Genomic DNA, 26,911 nt, shown 5'->3' with positions numbered 1-26,911 from the left:
CTATTTTAGAATATCTGTGTGTGTGTGTGTGTGTGTGTGTGTGTGTGTGTGTGTGTGTAAAACCACTTTACTGAGATATATAATTCACTTTATATATTTACCAATTCACCATAAAATTCACTCTTTTAAAGTGTATAATTCAGGGTTTTTTAGAGTATTCACAGAGTATGTAGCCATCACCACTATCTAATGCTAGAATAATTTCATCACCCTTGAAAGAAACCTTGAGCACATATAGCCACCATCCCCATTTTCCCCTCCAGGCAGCGCCTGGCAACCACTTATCTACCTTCTGTCTATAGATTTGCTGATTCTGGACATTTCATTTGAATGGAATCATACAGTATGTGCATATTCTCTCAGTTAATTTATGTTGAATGTAGCATGAGTCAGTACTTCATTCTTTTTACAGCTAAATAGCATTTCATTGTATGTATATACCATGTTTTGTTATTCCATTTGTTGATGGATGTTTAGGTTGTTTTCATCTTTTCGCTATTGTGAATAATGCTGCTGTGAACATTTGTATACAAGTGTTTTATTAATATAGAAACGATGTACATGTACTGCTGAAAATGGGAAAATAATAGGAAAGCAAAATGATAAAATAAAAATATTCCTCTGGCCAGGGATTCCCCAGCACTGTTAATACTTGGTGTATCTTCTTTCAGATCTTTTTCTATGTTATAGGCTTACGAACTCTTACTGTATCACAGTCCTCCCTTTAAAGATACTACCTTGTTGATGAGATCAGGACAGTTGTTTTGCAGAACATTCCACCTTCTGGCTTACCTGGTTGCTTCTTTATTGATCTGACACCAACTGGTTCTGCAGTTCAATCCATTTCTGATACTGGCTACCTGAGTTAGTGTAGACCTCATAGGTTCAAGGGCTCAACCCTCCGCAAGATTGCTCTCACTTTAGACTCCAGCCGCAAGTATTGGGGGCCACCCACACTTGTAATCTACTAGCTATAAATTCAGGTGTTCACACATCCCCCTCAGATTCAATAAATGACTCACAGAACTCATTGAAAGCACTGTACGGTACAGGTTACAGTTTTGATAGAAAAGATACAACTCAGGAACAGTCAAATGGAAGAGATGCATAGGGCAAGGTCTCCACTTCTGTTGCTGTGGAGTCAGGGTGTGCCACCCGTCTGGACTTCCGTATGTCCACCAACCAGGAAGCTCTCCAAGCTTTGGATAGCCCGCGTTTTACTGTAGTCTTCATGTCACTGGCTGTATGATTGAGCTCAGTCTCTAGCCTTTCTCCCCTCCTCAAAGGTTGGGGGGGGGAACTGAAAGTTTCAGACCCCCAGTTAGTGCTTGGTCTTTCTGGCCTGGCCAGTCCCATCTTTAAACTATCTAAAGGCCCATCAGGAGTCAGCTTGTTTAGCATAATAAACTCTGGTATGGTCCAAAGTGGCTCTACTGAATACAAAAGACACTCCTTACTCCTGGTAATTCCAAGGGTTTTTGAAGCTCTGTACCAGAAATTAGGGACAAAGACCAGATAAATATTCTCTCTCTCTCTCTCTGTGTCTGTCTTTCTCTCTCTCTCTCTTAAATGCATGTGTTTGTGAAGTTTATTGATGTATGGTACTTGGTGGTGGCAGAACCAGATACAGTAAGTCCTCACTTAACGTTGTTGTTAGGTTCTTGGAAACTGCGACTCTAAGCAAAATGAAGTATAATTAAACCAATTTTATCATAGGTTAGTTGATATAAACAAAGGTTAAGTTCGTACAGCGTATTTCTGGTCACAGAACTTCTAAATAAAGACCCTAGATGCTTCTAATATTAAGTATTGAAATAAACGTGAGCTATACATACATTTAAGAAAGATTAATAAAAGCAAGTAAGACCGTTATTTGCCAGCCCACTTATTCTAGTTCAGGGTTGAGGGTGACCAGAGCTTCTCCCAGCAGGTCAGGGCTCAAGGTGGGACCCAGCCCTGGACAGGATGCCGTTCTATCACAGGCCACTCACTCAGACTGGGACAGTTTAGACATGTCTGTCTAATGCGCACGTCTTTGGGATGTGGGAGGAAACCAGAGGACCCAGAGGAAACCCAGGGACAATGCAAACTACACAGACAGTGGCCCTGGCCAAGAATTGATTATTTTTTCTCATCAACATTGTAATGAAACTAGGATGAACAAAATGATGTTACTTGAGGGCCTGCTGTATATTCTTTGTTTTGCCACACTCGTGGTGTCCTTTAGCTGGTCATTTCATCTCGTCTTTCTCGTAAACAGAAATTGAACAGAATCCTTGAAGTATTCGCATTCAACTTTTGGGGGGTAGAATCCATACTTGGTGGTGATACGTACTTTATATTTCATTACATCAGCAGGCACATATCTGGTTGGCCTCTCAGTCGTTGCTGGGAACTGGGTTAGAGTAATGACAAGGGGCCCCCTTTATTGCACACCAGCAGTTTCCCATTACAGCTAGGAAGGAACCTTTTGGAGTGACTTCCACTGTCTGAGAGTCAGTTCCTCCGTGAACCGTACACCTAATGATTGACTCTCGTTGCTGTTGTTGCCTGAGTTTCGGATTTGCACAAGGAGATGTTTTGTTTTTTTACCAATTACCCAATATTTTGATAGTAAAGCCTTCACCTTTGTGTGCTGTCTGGTATGGTGAGGGCCTGAGCCTGGGGTTGGTACCTTATCTGTACTCGCCTTAGCCTTGGGGAAATGTACCTGCTGGATTTTGTGTGCCTCCCTTTTGTGACCAGGATAGTGACGTTCTGTTGTTCGTGTCTTATTTTAAAAATCAGTCAGCATTTACCTTGGATATTTTAATAGGCTCTGGACTGTTTCACAGCAATGCTCTCCAAGCATACAAGCAAACTGAAAATGGCGGAAGTCATTGGAAGCAAATTGAACATTTCCAAGAAAAAGGTACGTAGTGTTATTTTTACCTCCCTGTTGAAGAGAAACCGGGATGTTTAGCTTACTTGCTGGTCTCTGCACCTTACCTGGAACAACTGTTGCAATAACTGCCTCCTCTGTCGAAGTTGGTAGTTTTGGTGTTACCTCTCATGGACCTGAAGTTCTCACTATCGCCTCGATAAGTGGTTCTTCATGTGTTTCACATTTTTAAAGTGAGTTTCCTGGGATCCTGTATCACAGGCATGCCTTACTCTCCAGTGTTTTAATGAGCATGTTGTTCTGTAGGTTGTGGACTCAGGACTGGAACTGTGTCTTAGTAACACTTTTGTCTGTAGTTTTATGCACAGATTTCCCCCAACTTTTTCTTCATATTTGCAAACATCAGAACAATTGAAAAGAATAGCACCAATGAACACCTGTATACACACTATTTAGGTCATTGCTGACATTGTTAGTATTTTGCCATTCTTGTTTTACATCAACGTGTATGTTTGGAGGAGAGAGCCTTTCCACAGTGGTGTTGACAACTGGAGAAATACCTGAGGCCCATCTTAAGGCAGATAGGTATCTGGCATTCCCAAAGGAATGATGTTTTTAAAAAGCCTTATGTCAGTAGCTGAATAGTTAAAGTGTTCCTTAGGCTTCTGAAACTGTTGGGATGCTTTTGGCTACTGGTAATAAGACACTAAAAGGAGCTTATAATAAATACATTAATTATAGAAAGCAAGAGAAATGAAACTACAACGATCAGCTTAGACTGATCAGTATTCACCCCCTTTGGTTGAAGAGGGGTTCCCCTTCCCTGAGCATTCTGTCCCTTTTATTCCCGCCCAGACTTGAACAAAATCTGAATTCTTTGGGTTAGTGATGAGGATCAATAAGCGAGGAATGGCAATTGGGTGGATGTCCTGGAGCATCCGTCATGACTTCTCTTTCTGCCTCGCCTGTACCATGGTTCATTCAAGTCACTGTTCCTGCACTGTGTTAGGAATTTGAAGCAGAGCTGAAGAAAAATTACTTTGATTTCTTTTCATATCTTTTAGGAGTAGAGTTTGTGTTAACTCTGTTGGGATATGTCAGTGTGTTCACTTTAGATATAGGCAAGATACCTAAATAGGCTTAGTTGAAGAAATAAAAAGTACTATTAAAGGGAAATACAATCAATATTTTTAAAAACATAAGAAATTTGGAAAATAAAAAAAAACACACCTACTGCTAACTCGCCTGTCTTGGTAGTACAGTGCTTCTTAGTAAAGGGCTGTTAGAGGCGTGCAATAAGCCTCATGGATGAGGAGATGTTTGAAGAGTATACAGATGTTACTCTGGTAAAATCTTCCCCCTCCCATAGGCTGAATTCTTCTGCCAACTTTATAAACCAGAAATTGTGATCAATGAGCTAGATGTGCAAGTGGGTCGAGTGCGACTTCTGCGGAAACAAAGCGAGGCTGTGCACATACAGAGGTAAATAGTGTTGTAATGTGATGGCTGTGGTGCCCAGGAACTTGACAGAAGGTCTAGTCCAGCCGCTTGGAGCAAACCGTGTCTGGACTGGGATCTCCAGGGTACGGGATGGGAAGGAGCAGTGTTTTCCCAAAGTATTTTCTATGGAACTGGATGCTAATTGGTGAAGGACGTGATGACAGAGTGTCGTTAGAGACTTGGGTCTAGCAAAGATGTATCACATTTTATTCACAGTAGCATACTTACATGTAGCGAAGGAAGCCTCACTGGGAAGCCAGGCAAGGTCCTAACATTAGTCTCTTAATTCCTTGAAGCCTGGACTTACATTCTGAGACTTAGGTACCATTTGTTACTTAACTATATGCCTAACGTGTTTGCATATGTTTTCTCATGTAGTGATTATAATTATCCTATGAATTAACATACCAGTGTCCTATGCGTTGGCAACCAAAAACAACAGCTATTTATTCTCTCACAGTTCTGGAAGCTAGCAGTCCCAAATCTAGGTTTGGCAGGGCCACACTCCCTCTGAAGTCTCTTGCCTCTTCCTGGCTTCTGACAGCTCCCAGCAGTCTTTGGTGTTCCTGGCCTTGTAGCTGCATCACTACAATCTCTGTCTCCCTTGTCCTATAGTCTTTTTCCCGTGTGTGTGTTTCTAAATCTCTGCATATAAAAGACATCAGTTGATACAAATAAGGCCCACCCAATAAATCTAGTATGATGTGATTTTAACTTTGCAGATATAATAATCTGCAAAGACCTTCTATCGAAATAAGGTCACATTCACAGGTTCTGGGAATTTTAAGGGAAGACTGTTCAACCCACTACAACTACCAACTGTTATTCAAAATTTTACAGGTGAGGCAACCGAGGCTAAGAGAGGTTAAGTAATTTGCTCAATGTGCAATAGCTAATACAGATAATGTCTTATTGGTGTTTTGAATCTCCAGAGCTTGGGAAAGTACCAGGTGTGTAAATTCTCAGTGCTTGTAGACTGCATGAATTCTGCACTTCATATGTTGTAGGTAATCTGTTACAGCATGAAGATAGTTACTCTGAGTTGTCTTCTCTTTCTTGTTTGTTGAGTCTAGAAAATCGGGTTCCTCAAAGCAACATTCAGAGAAGCTTGCAGCCGGCTTCTCTTCTTACTTACTTACCTACTTCCTTTCCCCTTCCCAGGGAGAAGCTCACCTTTGCTGCTACGAGGCCCTCCTCTGTTCTTATTGAACAGCTCGCGGTGTGTGTTAGCAAAGGGGAGCCAGTACTGCTGGTGGGGGAAACTGGGACTGGCAAAACCTCTACTGTCCAGTACTTGGCTCACATTACAGGTAATTCCTAGGGGGTAGCACTCTTCCCCCCAGAAAATAAACACTGCTCACCAACTGCCGGTTTTAAAAATAAATAAATAAAGTCCAAAGAATATTGGAGTTTAAAAGCGCCTCTATTGGGGCGGCTGGTTAGCTCAGTTGGTCAGAGTGCGGTGCTCTTAACAACAAGGTTGCCGGTTCGATCCCCACATGTGCCACTGTGAGCTGCGCCCTCCACAACTAGATTGAAACAACTACTTGAGTCGGAGCTAATGGGTCCTGGAAAAACACACTTAAATAAATAAAACTTAAAAAAAAAAAACACAGATAAAACTAAACACTATTGGGAAAAAAAAAAACGGCACCACTATTCCACTTTACCTGGAAATAACAACTGTTAACGGATTGGTATTAACTGTTTTTAGTTCTAATCTATGGTCTGCAAATATATAGATTTGGTTTTGTTTTGTTTTGAAACAAATGGGATTATGCTCTATGCATTGCATTCAGTTAAGCAAACTAGACAGCTTTAAAAACAGAATTGCCTCATTTCTAATGGCTAAATAATACTCTATGCTGGATGGTTACTTAATTCTAATTTATAAACTGACTTTTACTGAAGACTTTTTTGTTGTTTTCAGTTATCTGATGCTAGAGCATAAGTAATACACAGTGAATTTTGTACATATCTCTCTGGGTTAGGTGAAATTTTTGAGTGGTTAAGATACCTGAAAGTAAAATGAGAGGATCAGAGGAAATGCACAATTAAAGATTTGCCCTATGCTGTGTCTTCACATCCTTAAGTAGCACACTGAATATTATCAGTCTTTAAGTTTTTGAAATGACTCTTTTGCTCTTTCCTTTTTAAAGGCCACCGTTTGAGGGTTGTCAATATGAATCAACAAAGTGATACTGCAGACTTGCTTGGAGGGTAAGTGCGGTTTTAAGTTTCTTTCTTGTTATTTTGTATTCACAGCTTGAGGTAAGAAATACTATTCTTCTACAAAGCTCAAAACTTGCCTTTGAAAAATGTTCAAAGGCTGGTACCCGTACTCCTACCCCAGCAAGGTATTTAATGGAATTTATTGAGGAACTCTTGGGTGTGTAGATGTTTCTCTTCATTTTAAAAACACTTGAGGTTCTTGCTCTCAAAGATCATGCTGGAAGAGGGAGAAAAAAAGACAAGTATGTAATCAACTAATATTTGTGTGTATAGTTGTCTATCCAAAGTGTATGTTCTGGGGTCACACTGCCTTTGAGGTGGATTCTCTTTGTATGTTTGAAACATTAAGCAGCTCTCTACTTGGTTAAATGTTGCCTGTGGGATTCCACTGAGGTCATTAAAATATCCGTCTTCCCTGTTGGTGTTTTTGAATACGTTAGTTTCATGAACAATTTTAGTTTGTACTGAAGGCTATAAAGCTGATGGATGCTACTGGCATACCTTATGTTGAACAATATTGGATCTGTCCTAATAACTCTCAACAATTGCTTTAAAAAACCCTTACAGGCACAAAATCATAGAATTTGTTGTCATTTTTTGCTTTTTCATAGCGTCTGCTGGAAAGCTGTTTCTCTCTTTTTTTTTTTTTGAGGGCCACATTGTGCTATAGCAGTACTTTTATTTTCTTTCTTGTCTCATATCCCTCCCCACTCTGGGTATAGTGCTACTTTGGAATCCTGCTTCGATTGGTGCTCTTCCTTTGCTTACCAACCCTCCCACCCTATTACTTATATTCTGCTCTAACATATCATTGATTATGTGCTTTTATATTCTATCTTAAAATTAATTAGCTGAGGCTTCTCTCTCTTATTCTAATTCTACTTTCACTTTGTTATTTTTCCCCAGTAATCTTTCTACCTTTTTAAAATTTTACTTCTGTTTGGTTAACTGACAATCCCCCCACTCCCTCATTGAGATACTTGGCAACATGTTCTTACTAATATATGGAATTTGTCATTTATCTAGGCATGTTTATACTGCTGTGTTATTTCTCTCTATTCTATGTTTATATATGTCTTCATTAATATCGTACTGCTAAATGTTCCTAACACAAATGGCATTAATCTCATACTAATTCAGCATGGACAGGGTCTGTCTTTTCTAGGACTTTATAGTGTTATGTCAGCCATTGCTAATAGTTTTAAATGTAGCAAGTACACAGGAGCGCATCTGTGCCTTGACACAATTGATAATACAGAAGGTTGGAATCAGTATAGTAACTGGAATTTTGTTTTGGTGCCAACGTGGGGAAAAGAATATACATCCATTTTTCCTTATTGGTAGGTTAGCATCAGTTATCAAAAGAATACTTACATACACTTCAAGTTTTGTATGATTGGACGTATGCCTTGCTTTCTATATTTTTGTATTACTGGAAAGGGATGTAAATGAGATCCTTTAACACATAACATTGTGATGCATAGATGACTCCCTTGCTTAAGAAGCCTTGTATAAGATGGAAAAACGGAAAATGATTTTACAAAGGCAAGGGAGTGGAAAACAAAATTTAGGAGTCGTCAGGGAGATGGGATAGAGAAGAGGTAATATTTTTGTTGTTCTTGGGATGTGGTTAGTTTCATCTGTTTTGCTGTGTGTTATAACTTATGTTAGACATATTTTGCATGCATCATATACTATGGTAAAAAATAATAGAAACCCCAATAAACTTAAAAGAAATAGCTAAAAAAAAAATAATGGAAGACATTTATATACCTAATTAGTGTGGTTTGCAAATCTGCAGATTTTTTTTTTTAATTATTAAGGATAAAGACACTATAAAAGTAAGGCCTTCAATAGCATGAAACTCTTAGACTACGTTACTGCACATTGCCTTCTGATCTTGTTAGTGTACGTACCTCCCTTGCTTTTTGATTAGTGTTACAGTGCTGTATCTTTCTCCTTGTTTAATTTTTAGCTCATTTTTGTCATGTCATTTAAAGTGGATTTTTGGTAGGCAGGACATAGACCTTTAAATTACTTGTTAGTAGAAAACTAAACCAAATTTCAACAGAATTGGGGGTGGAGAGAGCCTATGAGACTTCATGAAAAAGAGGAGAGCACAGAGGACTCAGATGAAATCATTCCAGGGAGACAAAGTCTAGCACAAAGTGACAAAATAATACAGAGCACAGTTTCACAGCACTGACTATAGGGAAGGGGATTGGGAAGGACAGCCTCTGAGGGAGAAAGAGAGATAGAGGAGGAGTTGGCAATGAAGGGAAAAACTGGGAGGAAAATTAAAGATCTCATAGAAATAGACGAGCCAACCCTCATGCTCTTCCTCAGTGCCACCCATAGAAAGATCCATAAAAGGCACTGCACAGGAGCGAGCAGAGCAGACGTGCATGCTCCCAAACTCTGAGTCCCGACCCCAAAATGAAGAGAAGTGTTTATCGTTTCATTTACTCAGCATGTACTGTTTTATGTTGCTTTTATACTTCATGTTCTTTCACACAATTTTGGAGAGTCATTTTCCTTTATTTTGGCCATTTTCAAATGAACTGCTCTATGCAGTCTCTGTGTATGTAAGAGGTAGATCCTGGGTCATTCTCTGTGAGAACTAGGTGTTCTAGACTACCCCACTCCCCGACCCCTCGGCCTTTAGGTTGTTCCTGTGGCATCGTTTGTTCTCTGCAGAAGACACTTTGGAAACCCTGCTGTATAGTAGTTCATAATTTGAGTTACCAGTTCTCCCAGGTATCAGGTTGGTTACCAATGAGTATTTGTGTTACACAGTTCATTTTGGTTTTCGTTTTTTCTTTTGTGAAATGTATGTATGCTTGCTCATTTTTCATTTTTATTTTTTTTAAGGAGGGCGCAGCTCACAGTGGCCCATGCAGGGATCGAACTGGTAACCTTGCTGTTACCTGCTCCAACTGAGCTAACCGGCCACCCCTTGCTCATTTTTTAATCACTTGAAACATGTTGACGTAACTGTTTCAGCCACTATGCTCAGTGTTAAATGAATAAACTTTTCTGTTGTGGAACTCATTTTAATTTGAAATATTAAGCAACTTCTTTCATGAATTCAATAGACTGAACCAATTAATAATGGTAATAATTATAACAGCTAACTCTTATATGGCACCATATAAGAATTAGGCACCATTTTGAGTCCTTTATCTGTGTTAAGTCACTTGGCCTTCTTAACAATCATGAAGCACAGATTGATAATTGTTCCCATTTTACACATGAGAAAATTGAGGCACACAGGGATTAAGTACCTTGTTCAAGGTAATGGCCAGTCCATGACTTGAACCAAGGCAGGCTTTCTAGAGCATCTTAATCATTACTCTGCTGTCTCAAAGCTTTGAATTCCATTTATACTATTAACTTTAAGACTAGCAATTTTACTTAAATAATGTATATTTTGTTTAATTTCTCACCACTTCTGTTGTCATTCTAGTTCATCATCTTTTGCCTGGTCCAGTGCATAGATCTCTCATCTTTTCTTCTCCTAACCTCTCTATAGTATGTCTTCCATTTAGTAATTACAACAGTTCTTTAAACGTGTCATCACATCACATCACTTTCTTCCTCAAACCCCCGACTGACTTCTCACTCCATGTAGAATATCACCCAGAGGCTTTCTTTGGGCCTGTAAGGCCCTTCATAATCTGGCACTGGCATTTCTCTGACATAATCTCCTTCCTCTAGCCCTGCCGTTGAGCTCCAGCCACACTCCATCTGATTAGATTGTAACCTACAGACAAGCAGGACCTTACGGGTCTTGTTTACTCAGGGCCTAAACGCGTGACAGATGCTCAGTAAATTTTTGCTGAATAAATGGAGTAAAGAAATATCTTTACTAACGTGTTGATGTTTACTTATAAGTAAAAAAGAATTTGAAGTTCTCATACTTTTTCTTTCTGGAATCAGACTCTTCGATGCAGATTCTCAGTCTCAGAGCATTGGGTTTTCCTCATCTCATTGTTCCTCCCTCGCAGGCCAACGAGTAAATACTAGTATCCATGAGTTCTCTTAATTGTGCTTGACTGTTCAGAAACATATTTTGGTATTGTTTCAGTTCTCAACTTAAGTTCTTTTTCTTTCTTTTTTTTTTTTTTAAGATTTTATTGGGGAAAGGGAACAGGACTTTATTGGGGAACAGTGTGTACTTCCAGGCCTTTTTTCTAAGTCAAGTTGTTGTCCTTTCAATCTTAGTTGTGGAGGGTGCCGTTCAGCTTCAAGTTGTTGTCCTTTCAGTCTTAGTTGTGAAGGGCGCAGCTCAGCTCCAGGTCCAGTTGCCGTTTCTAGTTGCAGGGGGCGCTGCCCACCATCCCTTGCGGGAGTCAAGGAATCAAACTGGCAGCCTTGTGGTTGAGTGGTTGAGAGGACGTGCTCCAACCAACTGAGCCATCCGGGAGCTCAGCGGCAGTTCAGCTCAAGGTGCCGTGTTCAACCTTAGTTGCAGGGGGCGCTGCCCACCATCCCTTGCGGGACTCGAGAAGTTGAACCAGCAACCTTGTGGTTGAGAGCCCACTGGCCCATGTGGAAATCGAATCGGCAGCCTTCGGAGTTAGGAGCATGGAGCTCCAACTGCCTGAGCCACCGGGCCGGCCCCAGTTATTTTTCTAAGAAATAAAATTTATGTCATCATCCCTGAATTGTATTTAGTTAGTATCTAAGGCTACGGAAAATTACATAGTTGAGATTTTCCAGGAATAATTAGTGCCCCTTGAGCAACTTACCTTTTAGCTAGAGCCAGTGTTTCTCAGCTCTTTTCATTATTAACTTATCCCCCATCAAACATTAAATTGAAATTTAATTTCAGTGAATTAATTTCTTAGGTTCCAACCAGAGAAATTAAATGCTAAGGAATAAGAGAGAATCTGAATGCAGTGTCACAAACCATTGCCATGTCTAAGATTTGTTTTTGCTCTTCCCTCTCCCAATATTTACCTCTTTGGGAGCAATGTGCTCTTCCCCCTCAATTCAGAAGGCATGAACTGAGTTCACTTTGCCTGAGTAAATCTATTTCACATGCTGTATTTTTCTTCTAAAATACCCTGAAAACTTTTTGGTCAATCTTAATAAAATGTGTTTTATCATTAAGCCCTATACATGATGTTTATTTAAACATGTTACTAAAATAAATCACGTGTCTTCCAAGGCCCAGCAGGAATTTCAATTTTTTTTCATAATGTTGTTTATCTAATACCAGTTTTTACTTTTATAGGCCCTTCAAACACTTGCTGTGGGAAAATACATTAGAATTTAAAACTTAAACGTACATTTTAAGTATTTTGGTATAATTTCTGATTTTGATTAAATCAAATCTTAGACCTCCTGTTTTCTAAGGCATGCTTTCTAATTTCTGTTAGCTACAGAAGTTTATGAATCACATTTACTGTTTTATTGCAGTTACAAACCGGTGGACCATAAGCTTATTTGGCTACCCTTACGGGAGGCATTTGAGGAACTCTTTGCCCAGACATTTTCTAAGAAGCAAAACTTTACATTCTTGGGGCACATTCAGACCTGTTACAGGCAGAAACGGTGGCACGATCTCCTCAGACTAATGCAACATGTTCACAAGTCAGCTGTCAACAAGGATGGAAAAGAGAGTGAAACTGGTAAGCAAGTGACTCAGACTGCTAGTGGGAGGGTGAGGTGGGCTCAGCGGAATTAGAAGATTTGCAGGAAAGAGTGAAGCAATACAAATTGGAACTTTCTAGGACTTAGGGCAGAGGTGACTGATTTTGAAATACTGCTGTTCCAGTGATTCCAGGCATGATTTCCATAAGAACAAATCGTTGGTAATGTAGCTGTAGAAGTACCACTTAGTGGTCAGTCAGTCACATTTTCTTAGAAAAAGAGGTTATTTCCAAAAAGCTGGATTCCACAACCAAACGGCTTTTGGTAGCTTAGGTATCTTCCATGTGCTTCCCCATCTATAAAATGGAAATAAGAGTACCCTACTTCAAAGGGTTGTTGTGAGGGATAAATGAACTAACATACCTATGCATATAAATGAACTGATTAGTAGAGTGGCTAGTACATAGTTGGCAAGTGTTTGGACTTAAACTGTTTTATGTTTTACACTTTTGTCTCAGATGTTTGATTTTTATGTGTTTTGTTAATTGTATGTTTTTGTGTGTTCAAGTTATACATAACAATTCAAAATGTATATTTAATTCTTTCTTATCTTTATTTTTTTCTAGGGTTACTCCTAAGAGAGAAATGGGAAGCATTTGGTCTTAGACTCAACCATGCCCAACAACAGATGAAAATGACTGAAAATGCTTTGTTGTTTGCATTTGTGGAGGTATTTTGCTTTCGTTATTTAGATTAAGGGATTGTTGATTTGATGCAAAATGGAAGATTTTTTATTTAAGAAAAATTGTTTCTGTGACACTGATTAGACTATAAACTAAAAGATGTAAGACTCTTACTTGAGATAGTGTTTTGGTAAGAGATGCCACTCAACCATATGTCCATCGGTGTGGGAAATTTGGTCATCAGTGCTTTATCTTACTATGATTGTTTCTAAAATAACCAATTTAAATGTCAAGTGCTGGCAAAATAGGGTTTATACCTATTTCATGACTTGGCATTACACTGGAGTTGAACACATTTCTTCTGTTGTTGTTTTTTTCCAATTAAGTTTGTAGAAGATACTTTGTCAGAATCATCGTGAAAACAAAGGTAGAAAGCAGTTTAATAACAGTAAAACAATTCAGTTTTTGATGAGTCAACTATAAGATTTCGTTTTCATTCCTCTTGGAAATAGAACTCTTAAGAGATAAAATCAGTAAAGTATAGCTAGGAAAGATTCATTTTGACATTCTTGAGCAACTGAAAGGCTACATATTACAACCACTACACATTCTTGATTTAGTCATTTACCTGATCTTGGTATATTCATAGCTTGACCCTATATTTTGGGTGCTTTTAATAACTATTTGGGTACCTCTGAACATGTAAATGAATGTAAATTATCATTTACCTCACCATCCATATAATGAGATAATCTAGTTTATTGAATCTCACTGTTAGACTCAAAGGTATTATTCCCTTGACCCTTTTAGACATTTAGAAACGTATACACTTGGCCTTAACTTGGGCAACTAGCCAGCCGCCATTTTGCATTTAAGCTCATCAAATAGGAGAGGTTTACTCTTGCTTCTGTTTTTTTAACCCTGCTGATATAAGTGTTTTTGGTGAGTGAGTCCTTATTTGAAATGGATTCTTACCATTTTACCTTACCTTCTTCCAGGGTACATTAGCTCAGGCTGTAATGAAAGGAGAGTGGATCTTGTTGGATGAGATTAATCTGGCTGCTCCAGAAACGTTAGAATGTCTCAGTGGTTTACTCGAAGGCTCCTCTGGCTCCCTGGTGTTGCTGGATCGAGGGGACACAGGTAGCGTTTGATTCTCTTGGGTTCTGACTTGGTGCCAGACCTTTTGACCTCTTTAGAGAAAGATTCTCTTGGTTAGGTGAAGATTTGGGCCTTCCAGTGGAATTTGTTCTTTCTATAGATATAAATTTTTCTGCAAAGTCCTATTGTTAAGTGGTATGGGGAATTCAAAGAAGATAATTTGTCAAGGCACTCAGGTAGTGAGTAGTAGACATGCGTTTTCGGTAAAAAAATAAATGCTGGTGACTAGGTGGTAAAACAAATGACAGTCAACAACCATACCTATAAAATACGGTGGAAGGGCAGCATAAGATTAAGTTCTATATTCATAATTCTGGAAAGTGATTTCAGTAGGGTTTCAAAAAAGGCAGGGATGGTTTGAGCAGCCAGCACCAACTTTGCTGAACATGAGGCAGGGTTGTTCAGCCTGGGGTTCTGTGGAGTTAGATGCTCTTCCTCTGGGGACCTGTAGCTAATCACCCGATTTTACAAGTTGTTGAGAATTTATAATTTTGTCTTAACAGAACCACTGATTCGTCATCCTGACTTCCGTTTATTTGCCTGTATGAATCCAGCAACTGATATAGGCAAAAGAAATCTCCCACCAGGAATAAGAAATAGGTGAGGGGACGTGGACTAGTTCTTGGAGACGTTTTTTAGTTCTGTTTATTTATTGATTGGTAATATTAACATAACCAAACCCCATAACAATGCTTGAAATTTCTCGACCACTGTTAGAGGACTCTTCCTTATTTGTTATATTCCTTTACTTTCTATAGGTGGTAGGAATATGGAAAACACCAGAATAGTGGAGAATTTTTTCCTTTGGGTTGTTAGTAGGGTACTTAATGGCTCGTGGATATTGTTGAGAACAAATCTTTCCGCCTTCAAATAGCCTTGTAGCTATTAGAAAAACTTCACATAACCGTATACCGTTTCCCCGAAAATAAGACCTAGCCGGACTATCAGCTCTAATGCGTCTTTTGGAGCAAAAATTAATATAAGACCGGGTCTTATATATATTATGTATTTTATATATATATCATATATTGTATATATGATATATATCTATACGTATATATGTAATATATATATAATATATACACATTATATATAATATGTGTGTGTGTGTGTGTGTGTGTGTATATATGTATAAGACCGGGTCTTTTTTTTTTTTTTTTTTTTTAAGACCGGGTCTTATATTATTATAGTAAAATAAGACCAGGTATTATATCATATTATATTATATTATATTACACCTGGTCTTGTTATAGTAAAATAAGACCGGGTCTTATATTAATTTTTGCTCTAAAAGACGCGTTAGAGCTGATTGTCCGACTAGGTTTTTTTTGGGGGAAACACGGTAACAGTATAACGTAGCTTGCCTGCATTTTAGGAACAAAGTCCTCTTGGATGAGGCTAATGATTTGTAAAAGGTTTTTTAAGTGTCAGTTTTCATTAAGCACTGGCTGACATGAGCAAGGCACTTAGATGTTGATGTTTTATGTAGGTAGCGCTTGGGAAAAATAAGTGACCTTATTTATTGTTGGTAACATTTTGTTGAAGTTTGAATTTTAAAATAATGTTAAAATTGTATTAGAGCCCCCCCCTCCCTTTATGAAAGTAATAAAAGCTTCTTAGGAAAATTTTATAAACTACAAGTATGTATTTTTCTTTGCTCCAACTTTTATTTTTCGTGGTGAAAGGGCTTTTTTTTGCATGTAGTTTTTTATTACATGTGTTTATGATCGTAAACAACTTCTGAAAATGACAATAAGTTTTTGTGACTATTTCTTTCAAGAACTATAAGTAGAAGATTTCATTTTGGTAACAGTTAATATATATTTTATTTCATTGTGGTCAATCTGTATTTCAAGTTGAAGGACTTTATATTTTATACTATAAGCAGTTAAATCCAGTTTACATAACTTGTGTTTTGCATTTTTTATTTATATTACAGTCAGAATTGCTGTATTAACCTCCTAAAAAGTGGTTTATTGTGTAATAATAATTGTCTTACAGGTTTACAGAACTTTATGTAGAAGAGTTGGAGAGTAAAGAAGACTTACAGATTCTTATTGTGGATTATCTGAAAGGATTGAGTGTGAGCAAGAGCACAGTGCAAGGAATCATAAAGTAGGTGTATTTCGGTTTCTCTTTATAAACCTTTTCTCTGAACATAAAAACGTGTGCCTCTTTATTTTTCTTCTAACTGGAAAAGACTGATAGAAGGATTATTATTTAGATTTCTATTGTAAAGTTGGAACTTTGTGAACTCCCTTGGATTTTCCTAACAAAAGAAAGAATGTATAACTGGATTGTAAAGAGGGAAGCCAAAGCCCCTTTGGATAAGAACTTGGATTTTATCTGTGACACATTTGGTTACACTTGATCTTGTGGTAGCTGATCATGAATTCCATGAATTTTTAAATTTCTTGCCCTTCACATTTCAGTGTGAAACTTCTTCCATCTCGTCATCTTCCGGACTTCTAACGTGTGTGCTCATGATCATAGTAGTGGCCAACACATCTTCTTGCTTTTTAGCATTTTGTCATTATTGATTAGAGCCGTAGCCATAGCCTTTCAAAACACCCTGACTTCTGTTTTCTGTGTGCTTGTTCATCACCAGTTGGATTACATATTGACTTCATTTGCTTTTCACATTAGAGCCGACTGTGGAACTCTGTGTTTGGACTCCATATTCTCTTTAAGAGCCTCTCCTATCTCACTGTCTCTTTGTTAAGAATCAGAAGTTTCTCCCCTCTCTCTTCTTTCCATCCCTAAAGGAAATGGATAGATCTTTATTTTGTTATTTTATAACATAACCTCTAAGTGTGTTAAAAATAGATTTAAAAAAGAATACCTGAGAGGTTTTGATGCATGCTCTAGGTAGTTGTATGTAAGCTTGGCCGTCTGATGTATTTTGGACCTTCTGTAGAGAAATGAGAACAAGAGCAAAATAATGAATACTTATAAGTTTAAAAAGTCGCCTGACGTGCATCCTCTTTGTAGCTTCTACAGAGATGTGCGGAAAGCGTCTGGGACGACATTGGTGGACGGGACTGGCCATCGACCTCACTACAGCCTGCGGACTCTATGCAGGGCCCTGCGATTTGCAGCCTCCAATCCATGTAGCAACATCCAGCGCTCGCTCTATGAGGTCTTTCTAAAGTCTGGGTTTGGATGGAGCTTGGTGGATGCGCTTACCATGGGCAGGGAGGGAGTGGGGATGCGTAGGCCACGTTTGCCTGTGCTTTCTGTTTAGTCAGATTAGCCCAGACATTTCATACCAGAGCTACCCTGACCTTTTTCTACCATTCAATCACATTTAAAAGTTGTTCTGGGAACTAGCACCAACCCAAGAGGCTGAATTTTGTTTCTGAAAAAGTTGGCCTGTTATTGCAGAAGGGTAATTAGTGTCATGCATATTTGTGTTTTTCCTAGGGCTTTTGTTTGGGTTTCTTAACACAGCTTGACAGGACATCACACCCAATAGTTCAGAAGCTCATTTGTCAACACATTGTCTCTGGCAGTATTAAAAGTCTACTGAAGCAGGTATGTTCTTTTTTGATTTTTGACTTGTTCAATATAAATGAAAGGCTGAATTATCAAATTTTGAGCTGTTTGGTTTTTTACAAAACTTGTTTCTAACAAGATTCTAACAAGTATAAATCTGTTTATTCCAATAACTGAAACAATTAGGTGGTGTTTTAGATGGTGAAAATCCCAATAATCCTATTCTTTGGAGATTTAAACCCTATAAATAGTGCTTTCCATCTAAGTTATGTGTGTGTGTGTATGTATGTATATATATATATATATATATATATATATATATACACACACATATATGTATATTTATGTGTATATATATATTTTGTCTTATACATTTGAATTCTGATATATGTGTGTGTGTACATTTGTCAAGGTAAATCCTAATATATATCTAATATAAATGATATATATAAATGGGACCATCTCATAAGAATGTTCTGTAGCTTCCTTTTTTTAGCCCAACTATATCCTGGATAGGTTTTTGTGTCTGTCCCAGAGATTACTGTGACATGCTTTCTAATGGCCACAGAGCATTTCATAAGATGCTTGTACATCATTTATATACACACGTCCCTTCTGATGGATGGTTGGGCTTTTTTTTGTTGTTGTTATACACAACAACCATTTCCATTTGACAGGAAATTACAGGAGCATGAGACTGAAAGATGCTGAGAGAAACTAGCTCACCAACTGGCTTGTTTATATGCTGATTGCTTGCTCTTTAGGAAGAAAGAGCTATTGGGACTTGGGGTTACTTTGTTTCTTTTGTTTATTTATTTTGGGGGGTTACTTTGAATTCAGTATTTTTTCCTTTTTAAAAATTATACAAGTAACACATTAACATGTACTTCTGTAAGCTAAAACATTGAGAAAAGCCTCACACTTACTTTTTATCCCAATGCCGTTCTCCTCCCCCTGCTGATTTTGTGTGTGTTCCACAAGGTTACACATGATGGAGGCTTGTTGGTCTTTTTCCCCCACTGCTCCTCAGCTTAACTGAGGAACCCTTAAAAAGCAGTGCCTAGAGTTAATTGCAGCTTCAAGTTAGGGGACTAAATGTTTTGTAAGAGTACTTTTCTATAGCTGTACCTCTGACCACTGTTTAACCATTTTGATTTATAAAGATGGCAATTTTGTATAAATCAACTTCCATCATATCTTCAAGAGATTATATCATTATCCCCAGTATCATCCATAATAGATTAGCTTCTCTGGAGGATCATTTTTATTTTTAATGTCTTCCAGAATGTAATAATGCACAACCTTCCTCATTCAATATAACACTGGCTCTATTTGGGGGAACATGGTTTACATGAAATACATGTTTTTGAGCAAAATACTTCACCAGAGTGGGAATTTTGGTAGGTGAGAGAAGAAAACTGAATCATATATTATCTTGAGAAATGATTTTGATGCAAGTTTTTCCCCAAACCCACCTCCCCTACCTGAATTCTAAAACCAACACATGCCATCATTTTGTTCTTATTCCTCAAGGTAATTTTGTTTTCAAATTTCACCCATGGGTTTTAATGTCAAAAGCATCCAGAACAAGGCAGCATTTTTGGTGACAGTTTCTTACCCTACTTTACACCTCTCTCTGAAAGAATGCTGGAATTGTCATGAGACTGTGAGTTATTTCTTTAACTTTTGTATCTTTCAGCCCATTCCAGAACCAAAAGGAGGTCGGCTTATCCAGGTCGAAGGCTACTGGATTTCGGTGGGAGACAAGGAACCTACAATAGAGGAGACGTACATTCTCACGTCTTCCGTCAAGCTGAACCTGAGAGATATAGTCCGCGTGGTCTCTGCTGGGTATGTGGACCTTTTCTCTTACTGATCTGAAGTTTCACCAGCATAGGTAGTGATGACGTTCTAGTCTTACTTCCTTAACTTTCAAAGTGCTTTACTTGTTATAGGCTAAGTGAATAGTTACTTTTGAAGTCAGTACTGGCACTTTTCTCCTGGCACAAAGCTTTGTTTCTAGTTACACCTTTGGTGGGAGCAGTGCGGATGCAGATTCTTTTGGCCATCTTTAAGGTTGCTTTTCAGTGTTTTGAAATACTCATCACCCATTATTTGTTAAGTGAGTAACAGCTGGTCCCACTTACGGTTTCTCACAAGTAGTGCGAGAGAGGTTGGAATTTTTCCTCAGGATTTTCTGAGGAAATATTTTTACACAGAAACTTCTCAGGGCTCAAGAAACATTCCATTAGTAGTGCATAGGCATATAAAAATATTCTTTTACGATGATGTTAAATGATGTAGTCATTCTTGCTTAACACCACTTGAATTAATTCGGGTTTTTATCATTTTTTTCTTAAATTGCTTTGTTGGCTCATCTTTTAAAGAACCTATCCGGTGCTGATTCAGGGAGAGACATCAGTTGGTAAAACAAGCCTGATCCGGTGGCTAGCTGCAGCTACTGGTAACCACTGTGTGCGTATTAACAATCACGAACACACGGATATTCAAGAGTACATTGGTTGTTACACATCCGACTCGTCAGGGAAGCTCGTGTTTAAAGAAGGTAGGGTTACTGTTCTATTATGTGTGTATAGCGGTTCTTTTAGGCCTGTTTCCCCAAGTAATCTTTATCCTTTCCAATTGAAGCACAGGGACCTCTGCCCTAACAGCTGCTTTTCCTTCTCCCTGAGCCACAGGATGGTTAAGGAGTGATGGTTAGGGGGTCCAGCTTCCTTTGGTCCCCACTAAAATCTTGTCTGCTATACACAGGACTAGGGCCAAGTTTTGAAAAGTAGTTGAACTGCTGCTTCATTTCCTAGAGACTCAAAAATAATGGAGTGAGCGTTGAACAGAGGGAAGCTGAGAACTGACGTGAGAATGTGGTGATTTAAATGAAATTAAACTGCAGGGGGAAAAATAAGTTGGAAATGTGATATTTGTCAGCCTTGGCTCCCCCTCAGTGTGAAATAAAAAGAACTGTTTTAATTGAAAATTGTGCTTTCTTGATATTCAGCATCACAAATTATTTTGGGGCATGACTAGCTGCAAAGAATAATTTGCTTTAATATTTAATAATCTAGGATTTGTTGATTTGTAAATAACAGTTTTTAAAACTTGGGACTAGTTTACACACTAATTCTCAGTGTTTATTTCCTCCAAGGTGTTCTTATTGATGCTATGAGAAAGGGCTACTGGATTATTTTAGATGAGTTAAATTTGGCCCCTACTGATGTGTTAGAGGCACTGAACAGACTGTTGGATGATAACCGTGAATTGCTCATAACGGAAACACAAGAAGTTGTTAAAGCACACCCTCGGTTCATGCTTTTTGCTACCCAGAACCCTCCAGGACTTTATGGAGGCAGAAAGGTATGTAGCATGTGTCCCCTTACTCCCTGTTGTTACTACATTGAGTAATAAATCTTTCTTAAAAAGACTGAGAAGTTTTTAATTCTTCTTTTTGAAGGATTTTTCTTTTTGTGGTGAAGAGCAGAGCCTCCATTTTAGAACTTAGACGAAAAGGCCCTATCATGTTTTTTTCTGTGCCTTTCCTAGATGCTTTCTAGAGCCTTCAGGAATCGGTTTGTGGAGTTGCACTTTGATGAACTGCCTAGCTCTGAGTTGGAAACAATCTTGCACAAGCGGTGTAGCTTGCCACCCTCCTACTGTAGCAAGTTGGTTAAGGTCATGCTGGACCTTCAGGTATTTCCTCTCCTCCGTGACTTGACTTTGTTTCTAATAGAATGTGTTGATTAGACTTGGTGATCAAATTTGATAGCTTCCTCAGGTGCAAACAGTAGCTCATGCATTTATTATTTTTTTCAGAGTAAGGATCTTGTCTTTAAAATGCATTCCATTAATATCCTTTTTGGGGGGTTTTAAAATCAATAATTTAACATTAAAATTTTTGCTCATAGTTTATGTGAGGACAGTTCCCTGTTTGTGGACAATATGGAACATTTTGTTTAGGTTGGAATTTAGCATAGACGAACTAATTTTTGTTTTTTAAATGGATATAGTCTGAATGGACACAGGTAGAGACCCTTTTTGTGTGGTGCTCCATTGTCAACTCTGCAAAGCTACAACTGTGTTTATTTGTTTGTTTTTGTAGAATATCCCATGTAGTTTAGGAGTTAAAAGTGTTCTTAATGAGAATTATGCACTGTCGTATTATTTTCTGGAAAGCTAATCATAGTTAACATTCTTACTACTATGGTCCCACATGGGATGAATTTTTCTGCATGTTTGGCACCATTTATATTATTATTGTAATCTTTTCTATATGGCATATGAGATGGAATTCCATTGTTTATATTCTTAAACATGAGTTTGAACATTTTTCCTCAAATGATTATTGTTCATTTACATTTTTAAAAAATTAACCTTAGTGGAATAAATAATTTTTATGGGAGCTTAAATTTGTTTAGAATTTTATGTGAGTTTTACTATATGCTTGACATTGTCCTTTTCATTTATTTTGATACATAAATAGTCCTATCGCAGAAGTTCTTCAGTGTTTGCTGGAAAGCAGGGCTTCATTACCCTTCGTGATCTATTTCGATGGGCTGAAAGATACAGATTGGGAGAACAGACCGAGAAGGAGTATGACTGGCTACAGCATTTAGCCAGTGATGGTATGCTTTCGATCAGCTGCTCTCAAGCTGTGACATATCAAATATTAAACTGTTTTGTTAAAAGAAGTGTTGGCCAAATTGTGGTCAGTATATATACCTTACTAGGTATTCCAGAAACAGAGCCTTTCTCCCTGAAGTCCCAACTGCTTTTTTAAGTGGTACTGTTTGTACAAGTCTCTGTGCTACTGTGTTTTGGTTTCTAAGGTTTTCTCACTCTTTTCCCTCAGGTGGTCACATGTGGGAGTCAATATATGGGTGCAGTGTCTTTAGGAGTTTAGCAGGTGGTGTCTTTTTGGACCATTTATCTGCAGTGTTGTGGCCGTGGAGAATCGTGCTGTGCCTACAGATATACAGAAAACTGATAGGCTGGATGATTTAAGAGTCCTGAGAGAAGGCAGTTGTGTCACCTGAGACTCAGGATTGGTCATTTTGGTTTAATCCATGGGAAGAATTTATGTGTTCCTGTCCATGATAGGATAGAAAGCATTTCAGAATCTTCTTGTTTGAAAGGTGTGATGAGTCCTTAGGGTGGTTAATAAGCAAAATGTAAGAGTAAATAAAATTAACCCATGAGAGTTGTAGTTTCTTTACTGGTAAGGAATAGATAGAGGGAAGACCACAGTTAAAAAATAAAAAAACCTTTTATTGAGATGTAACACAGTAAAGTGGGTGAAGCATTCTGTTATTTCATGTACAGCTCAGTGTATTTTTACATATGTACCTACTTATGTAAATCACTGGCTAGACCAAGATTTAGAATCTTTCCCGTACCTTGGAAGATTTCCTTCATGGCTCATGCCAGTTTTACCTCTCCTGGAGGGTAAGCACTGCTCTGACATATGTCACCACTGATTGATTTTGCCTTTGTTTGAGCTTCATCTAAATAGTGTTATCATGAAGTGATCTGGCTTCTTTTCACTCAATCTCATGCGAGATTCAGCAGTGCTACTGCATGTATCAGGACTTCCTTGGAAAAAAAACACCAAAACAATATTGTGTTATAATCCATTGTGTGGAGATATCATAACATATTTAGCCATTCTCATGTTGATGGACATTTGGATCCTTTCCACTTTTTAGCTATAATGAATAAAACTGCTCTGAACATTCCTGCATGTTTTCTGGTGCACACACGTGTTCATTTGTGTTTGGGTCGATTTAGAAGTCAGGTTGCTGGAGCATAGGGCAGGCCTATGGTAGCTGTAGTGGGTTCTCCCAGTTTGCCAAAATCTCCCAGATTTCTTCTCCAGCAGCTGCTAAGGAGAGTTGCTATTGCTTCATAGTCTCAACATCCTTGGTATTGATACTTGATGGTTCCTCTTTTGTTTTTTTTTAAGGTTATATGCTTCTGGCAGGCCGAGTCAGGAAGCAGGAGGAGGTTGATGTAATTCAAGAAGTCCTTGAAAAACATTTCAAGAAAAAATTGTGTCCTCAATCCCTCTTTTCCAAAGAAAATGTCCTAAAATTGCTGAGTAAGTAGTCCAAAATATCCAGAGGAGAATGAATTGAATTATACCCATTAGAACCTACATTTTTTACTCTACCTTTGGCAGGTAAATTGTCCACTCAGGTATCCTCATTGGAGTCCAAGTTCAGCCACATTGTCTGGACTGAGAGCATGCGGAGACTGGCAGTTCTGGTGGGAAGGGCGTTGGAATTCGGTGAACCAGTGCTGCTGATTGGAGACACTGGGTAAAGTTCCATGACAGTAACTCATTATGAGGCTTCAGTTCAATTCCTTAGGATTACTTGAGTTATCTCTAAGATATCTTCTTGAGTTTTACCTCATTAGGAAAGAAGTTTTTTCTTTTCCTTTTTTTTTCTCCCTTTCTCTTTTTCCTCTCTCCTCCTTTCCTTCCTTTTTACTTTTTAAAGAAGCAAGTAAGAGATCTACTATTGTTTACTTTCATCTACCTTCAGACCTTTGTGATGGAAAAGAAAGATTTCTTGCATCATTATCACTGGGGCTTTTTTTTTTCCTGCTTAATTCTTTTAAACAGCATCATTCATTCCATAGATGTATAGAGGAGAATAGCACAGGAGCTATTATCTCTTGAAAGTCTGTAAGGATTGACTTTCTTTACAATCCCTTGCTGGTTGTTGGTAGAAGTAGGAAAGGACAGAATTCGTGCAGTGTACCCTTCTGGATAAGGAACATGGCAGGGTGCCGGTGTTTTGGCAAAGTGCACCCCAAGTCAATGGTGTAGAGTCCTGTGTTGGTCAGCAGCGTGCTGCTGAAGTGAAGCTCTCAACAGAGCTCCCCTCTTTTGCTGACTAGGGCATTTGTGGGTGTGTATGTAGAATTCATGCTCCTTGTTAATCTGGTGTGTATCTCTGACAGGTGTGGGAAAACTACTATCTGTCAGGTGTTTGCAGCCTTGGCAAATCAGAAATTATACTCAGTCAACTGCCACTTACACATGGAGACATCGGACTTCTTGGGGGGTCTGAGGCCAGTGAGACAGACACCAAAGGACAAGGTTTGTCCAATACCAAATGATGATGTGTCCATTTGTTTAAAGAACTGTAGTTGGCTCTGTGCATGTGTCAACTGTGGGATTTTGTTCACGTAAGGCTTTTGATTCTAGGTTTGCTGGGTACCCTACCTTCAGATTTTCACTGGTCTGCATGGGGCCTTCACAAGTATCTGTTGTGCAGGATCTGTGCCTTGTTCTTAGACCCTCACTTTCTGCAGAATGACCACTCCAGCAGACACATGTACTGTCTTGTGGACACCTTCTTTTTAATTTCAACCCTTCCTTTTCTAAATCGTAGGAAGAAACTGCCACATCAAGACTCTTTGAGTGGCATGACGGGCCTCTGGTTCTGGCCATGAAGGAGGATGCCTTTTTCCTCTTGGATGAGATCTCACTTGCTGACGACTCTGTCCTAGAAAGACTCAACAGGTACGCACCCCGTGTTTGATGTTTTTGCTAGTTGGGTTTTATAGATACTAGCTTTTGTGTGTAGTAATGTTCCTCATAGGTGCATAGTAAATGTCTGAAGCAATAATGAGTTACTGCTTTTTTTCCCTTTAGCACTCAGGATCTCCTTTAAGAGGCCTAGATTTTCTGATTTGTGGTCAATAATCAGAAACATGGGAATGTGGGATGGCAAGGCTAAAACAAATGAGCCTGAGTTAAAATTCTTTTTTAAGGCAAAGAATGTGGCCATTGTCTTAATTTTTTTTTAAAAGAGCTGGAATCCTAGATCTTATGACTGTAAGTCCTCTCAAAACCTCAGACTAATAGGAATATTGGTGTATACCCATTTTCTGTCTTTATTGAGGTATAATTTACATATCATGAAATATACTCATTTTAAATGTATACTTCAATGAGTTTTAGTAAATTTACTGCTTTGCAACCACCACAATCCAATTTTACAACATTCTTATCATCCCACTAGGATCCCTCATGCCCATTTATAGTTTATCTCTGATGCCCCCACCTGCTACTAATGTACTTTTTGTCTCTAGATTTATCTTTTCAGGACATTTCATATAAATGATCTCTTCTCTCATTTTGCATAAATGTTTTGAGGTTCATCCATGTTGTAGCCTATATCAGTAGGTTGTTTCTTTTTATTCCTAATGATATTCCATTGTGGAGATATACTATATTTTTTATCCATTCACCACGTGAAGCTGTTGGGGTGGTTTCTATTTTTATGAATAATGCTGCCATGAACATTTGCACTTAAGACTCATTTTTAAAATAAATCCGTTGATAGGGCATAAGTGGAAAAAGGAATTCTTTTGCTTTTGATCAGAAATATTGTTCCATCACACAGGAATTGGGATAATGAGTCATTTTTAAATTGGTGGTAGGAAACCATTAACTAAAGTGAAAGCTCAGCAGAGGAGATAACTTTTTTTTTCCTTTTTAAAGAACATTGAAGACCACAAAATAGGAAGACTAGATATGCCTTTTTTAATCTTAAAATCTCCAATTTTTCTGTATTTTAGTGTTCTTGAAGTGGAAAAATCTCTGGTATTAGCAGAAAAAGGCAGCCTAGAGGACAAGGATAATGAGGTAGAACTGTTGACTGCTGGGAAAAAATTCCGTATCTTAGCAACCATGAACCCTGGGGGTGACTTTGGAAAAAAAGAGGTAAAACCATATTCCTAAAGCATATTGTGTTTTTTTTTTAAACTTTTTGACCTTAGCTTGCTGGCACCCTTAAATACATACATAAAAATGCATTTGGAATTTTATGTTAGATAAAAACTGGGAAGAGAGAAATATCCAGGAAGGTATTTTAGAATTATAAGGTTGAAAATTAATTCTTACAGATAAACATTTCCTTATTTGACATCTCACTTTATGTATGTGCCTAAAATTTCATAGTTCTAGTTACTTTGCCCAGATCTTTGTATGTGTTACTGTAATAATAAATTCTCACAAGAGCTCTGTGTGAAAATTATTTTCCTAGTTTTGTGAATGAGAAAAGTTGAAACTGAAATTTAATCTCATGCTCTGCTTTTAAAATCTACTTTCTTAAACACAAGTTTGGGTTTTTGAGAGATTGTGAAGTGCCAAAAAAGAAGTTGGAGCCAAGAGTCTCTTTTGGTTTTATAGGTGGAGCATATCTATTCTCTCAGGGATTACGTGGGTCACTGTCACTGTTGGTAAAGAAAAGGGTGGAGACCTGTTCCTTCTGTTCAGAGGATGGTAGGATCCAGCCAGGATTCAACACCAAGCTCTGCAGCTTTCAGGCTTTAA

At 38.2% G+C, this 26,911-nt stretch overlaps 1 protein-coding gene across 2 annotated transcripts in view; it reads left to right on the top strand.

Moving 5' to 3' along the window:
- Window positions 1-26,911, top strand: part of MDN1 (midasin AAA ATPase 1) — a 144,741-nt gene that overhangs the window by 40,270 nt on the left and 77,560 nt on the right. For both annotated transcript variants that reach the window (XM_033097100.1, XM_033097091.1), the window contains 21 exons: window positions 2,816-2,911; window positions 4,251-4,363; window positions 5,543-5,691; window positions 6,541-6,601; window positions 12,038-12,249; window positions 12,838-12,941; window positions 13,893-14,037; window positions 14,559-14,655; window positions 16,057-16,170; window positions 17,047-17,194; window positions 17,479-17,589; window positions 19,250-19,401; window positions 19,938-20,116; window positions 20,714-20,922; window positions 21,109-21,255; window positions 22,046-22,187; window positions 23,525-23,659; window positions 23,741-23,879; window positions 24,529-24,667; window positions 24,963-25,093; window positions 26,155-26,299. In XM_033097100.1, the coding sequence (XP_032952991.1) occupies window positions 2,816-2,911; window positions 4,251-4,363; window positions 5,543-5,691; window positions 6,541-6,601; window positions 12,038-12,249; window positions 12,838-12,941; window positions 13,893-14,037; window positions 14,559-14,655; window positions 16,057-16,170; window positions 17,047-17,194; window positions 17,479-17,589; window positions 19,250-19,401; window positions 19,938-20,116; window positions 20,714-20,922; window positions 21,109-21,255; window positions 22,046-22,187; window positions 23,525-23,659; window positions 23,741-23,879; window positions 24,529-24,667; window positions 24,963-25,093; window positions 26,155-26,299 (2,868 nt within the window). The remainder of the gene's footprint in view (window positions 1-2,815; window positions 2,912-4,250; window positions 4,364-5,542; window positions 5,692-6,540; window positions 6,602-12,037; window positions 12,250-12,837; window positions 12,942-13,892; window positions 14,038-14,558; window positions 14,656-16,056; window positions 16,171-17,046; window positions 17,195-17,478; window positions 17,590-19,249; window positions 19,402-19,937; window positions 20,117-20,713; window positions 20,923-21,108; window positions 21,256-22,045; window positions 22,188-23,524; window positions 23,660-23,740; window positions 23,880-24,528; window positions 24,668-24,962; window positions 25,094-26,154; window positions 26,300-26,911) is intronic.

The sequence above is a fragment of the Rhinolophus ferrumequinum genome, chromosome 3, assembly GCF_004115265.2.
Source record: "Rhinolophus ferrumequinum isolate MPI-CBG mRhiFer1 chromosome 3, mRhiFer1_v1.p, whole genome shotgun sequence".
NCBI lineage: Eukaryota > Metazoa > Chordata > Mammalia > Chiroptera > Rhinolophidae > Rhinolophus > Rhinolophus ferrumequinum.
The sequence above is the reverse complement of the archived record's forward strand: the minus strand, read 5'-3'. Positions and strand labels throughout refer to the sequence as shown.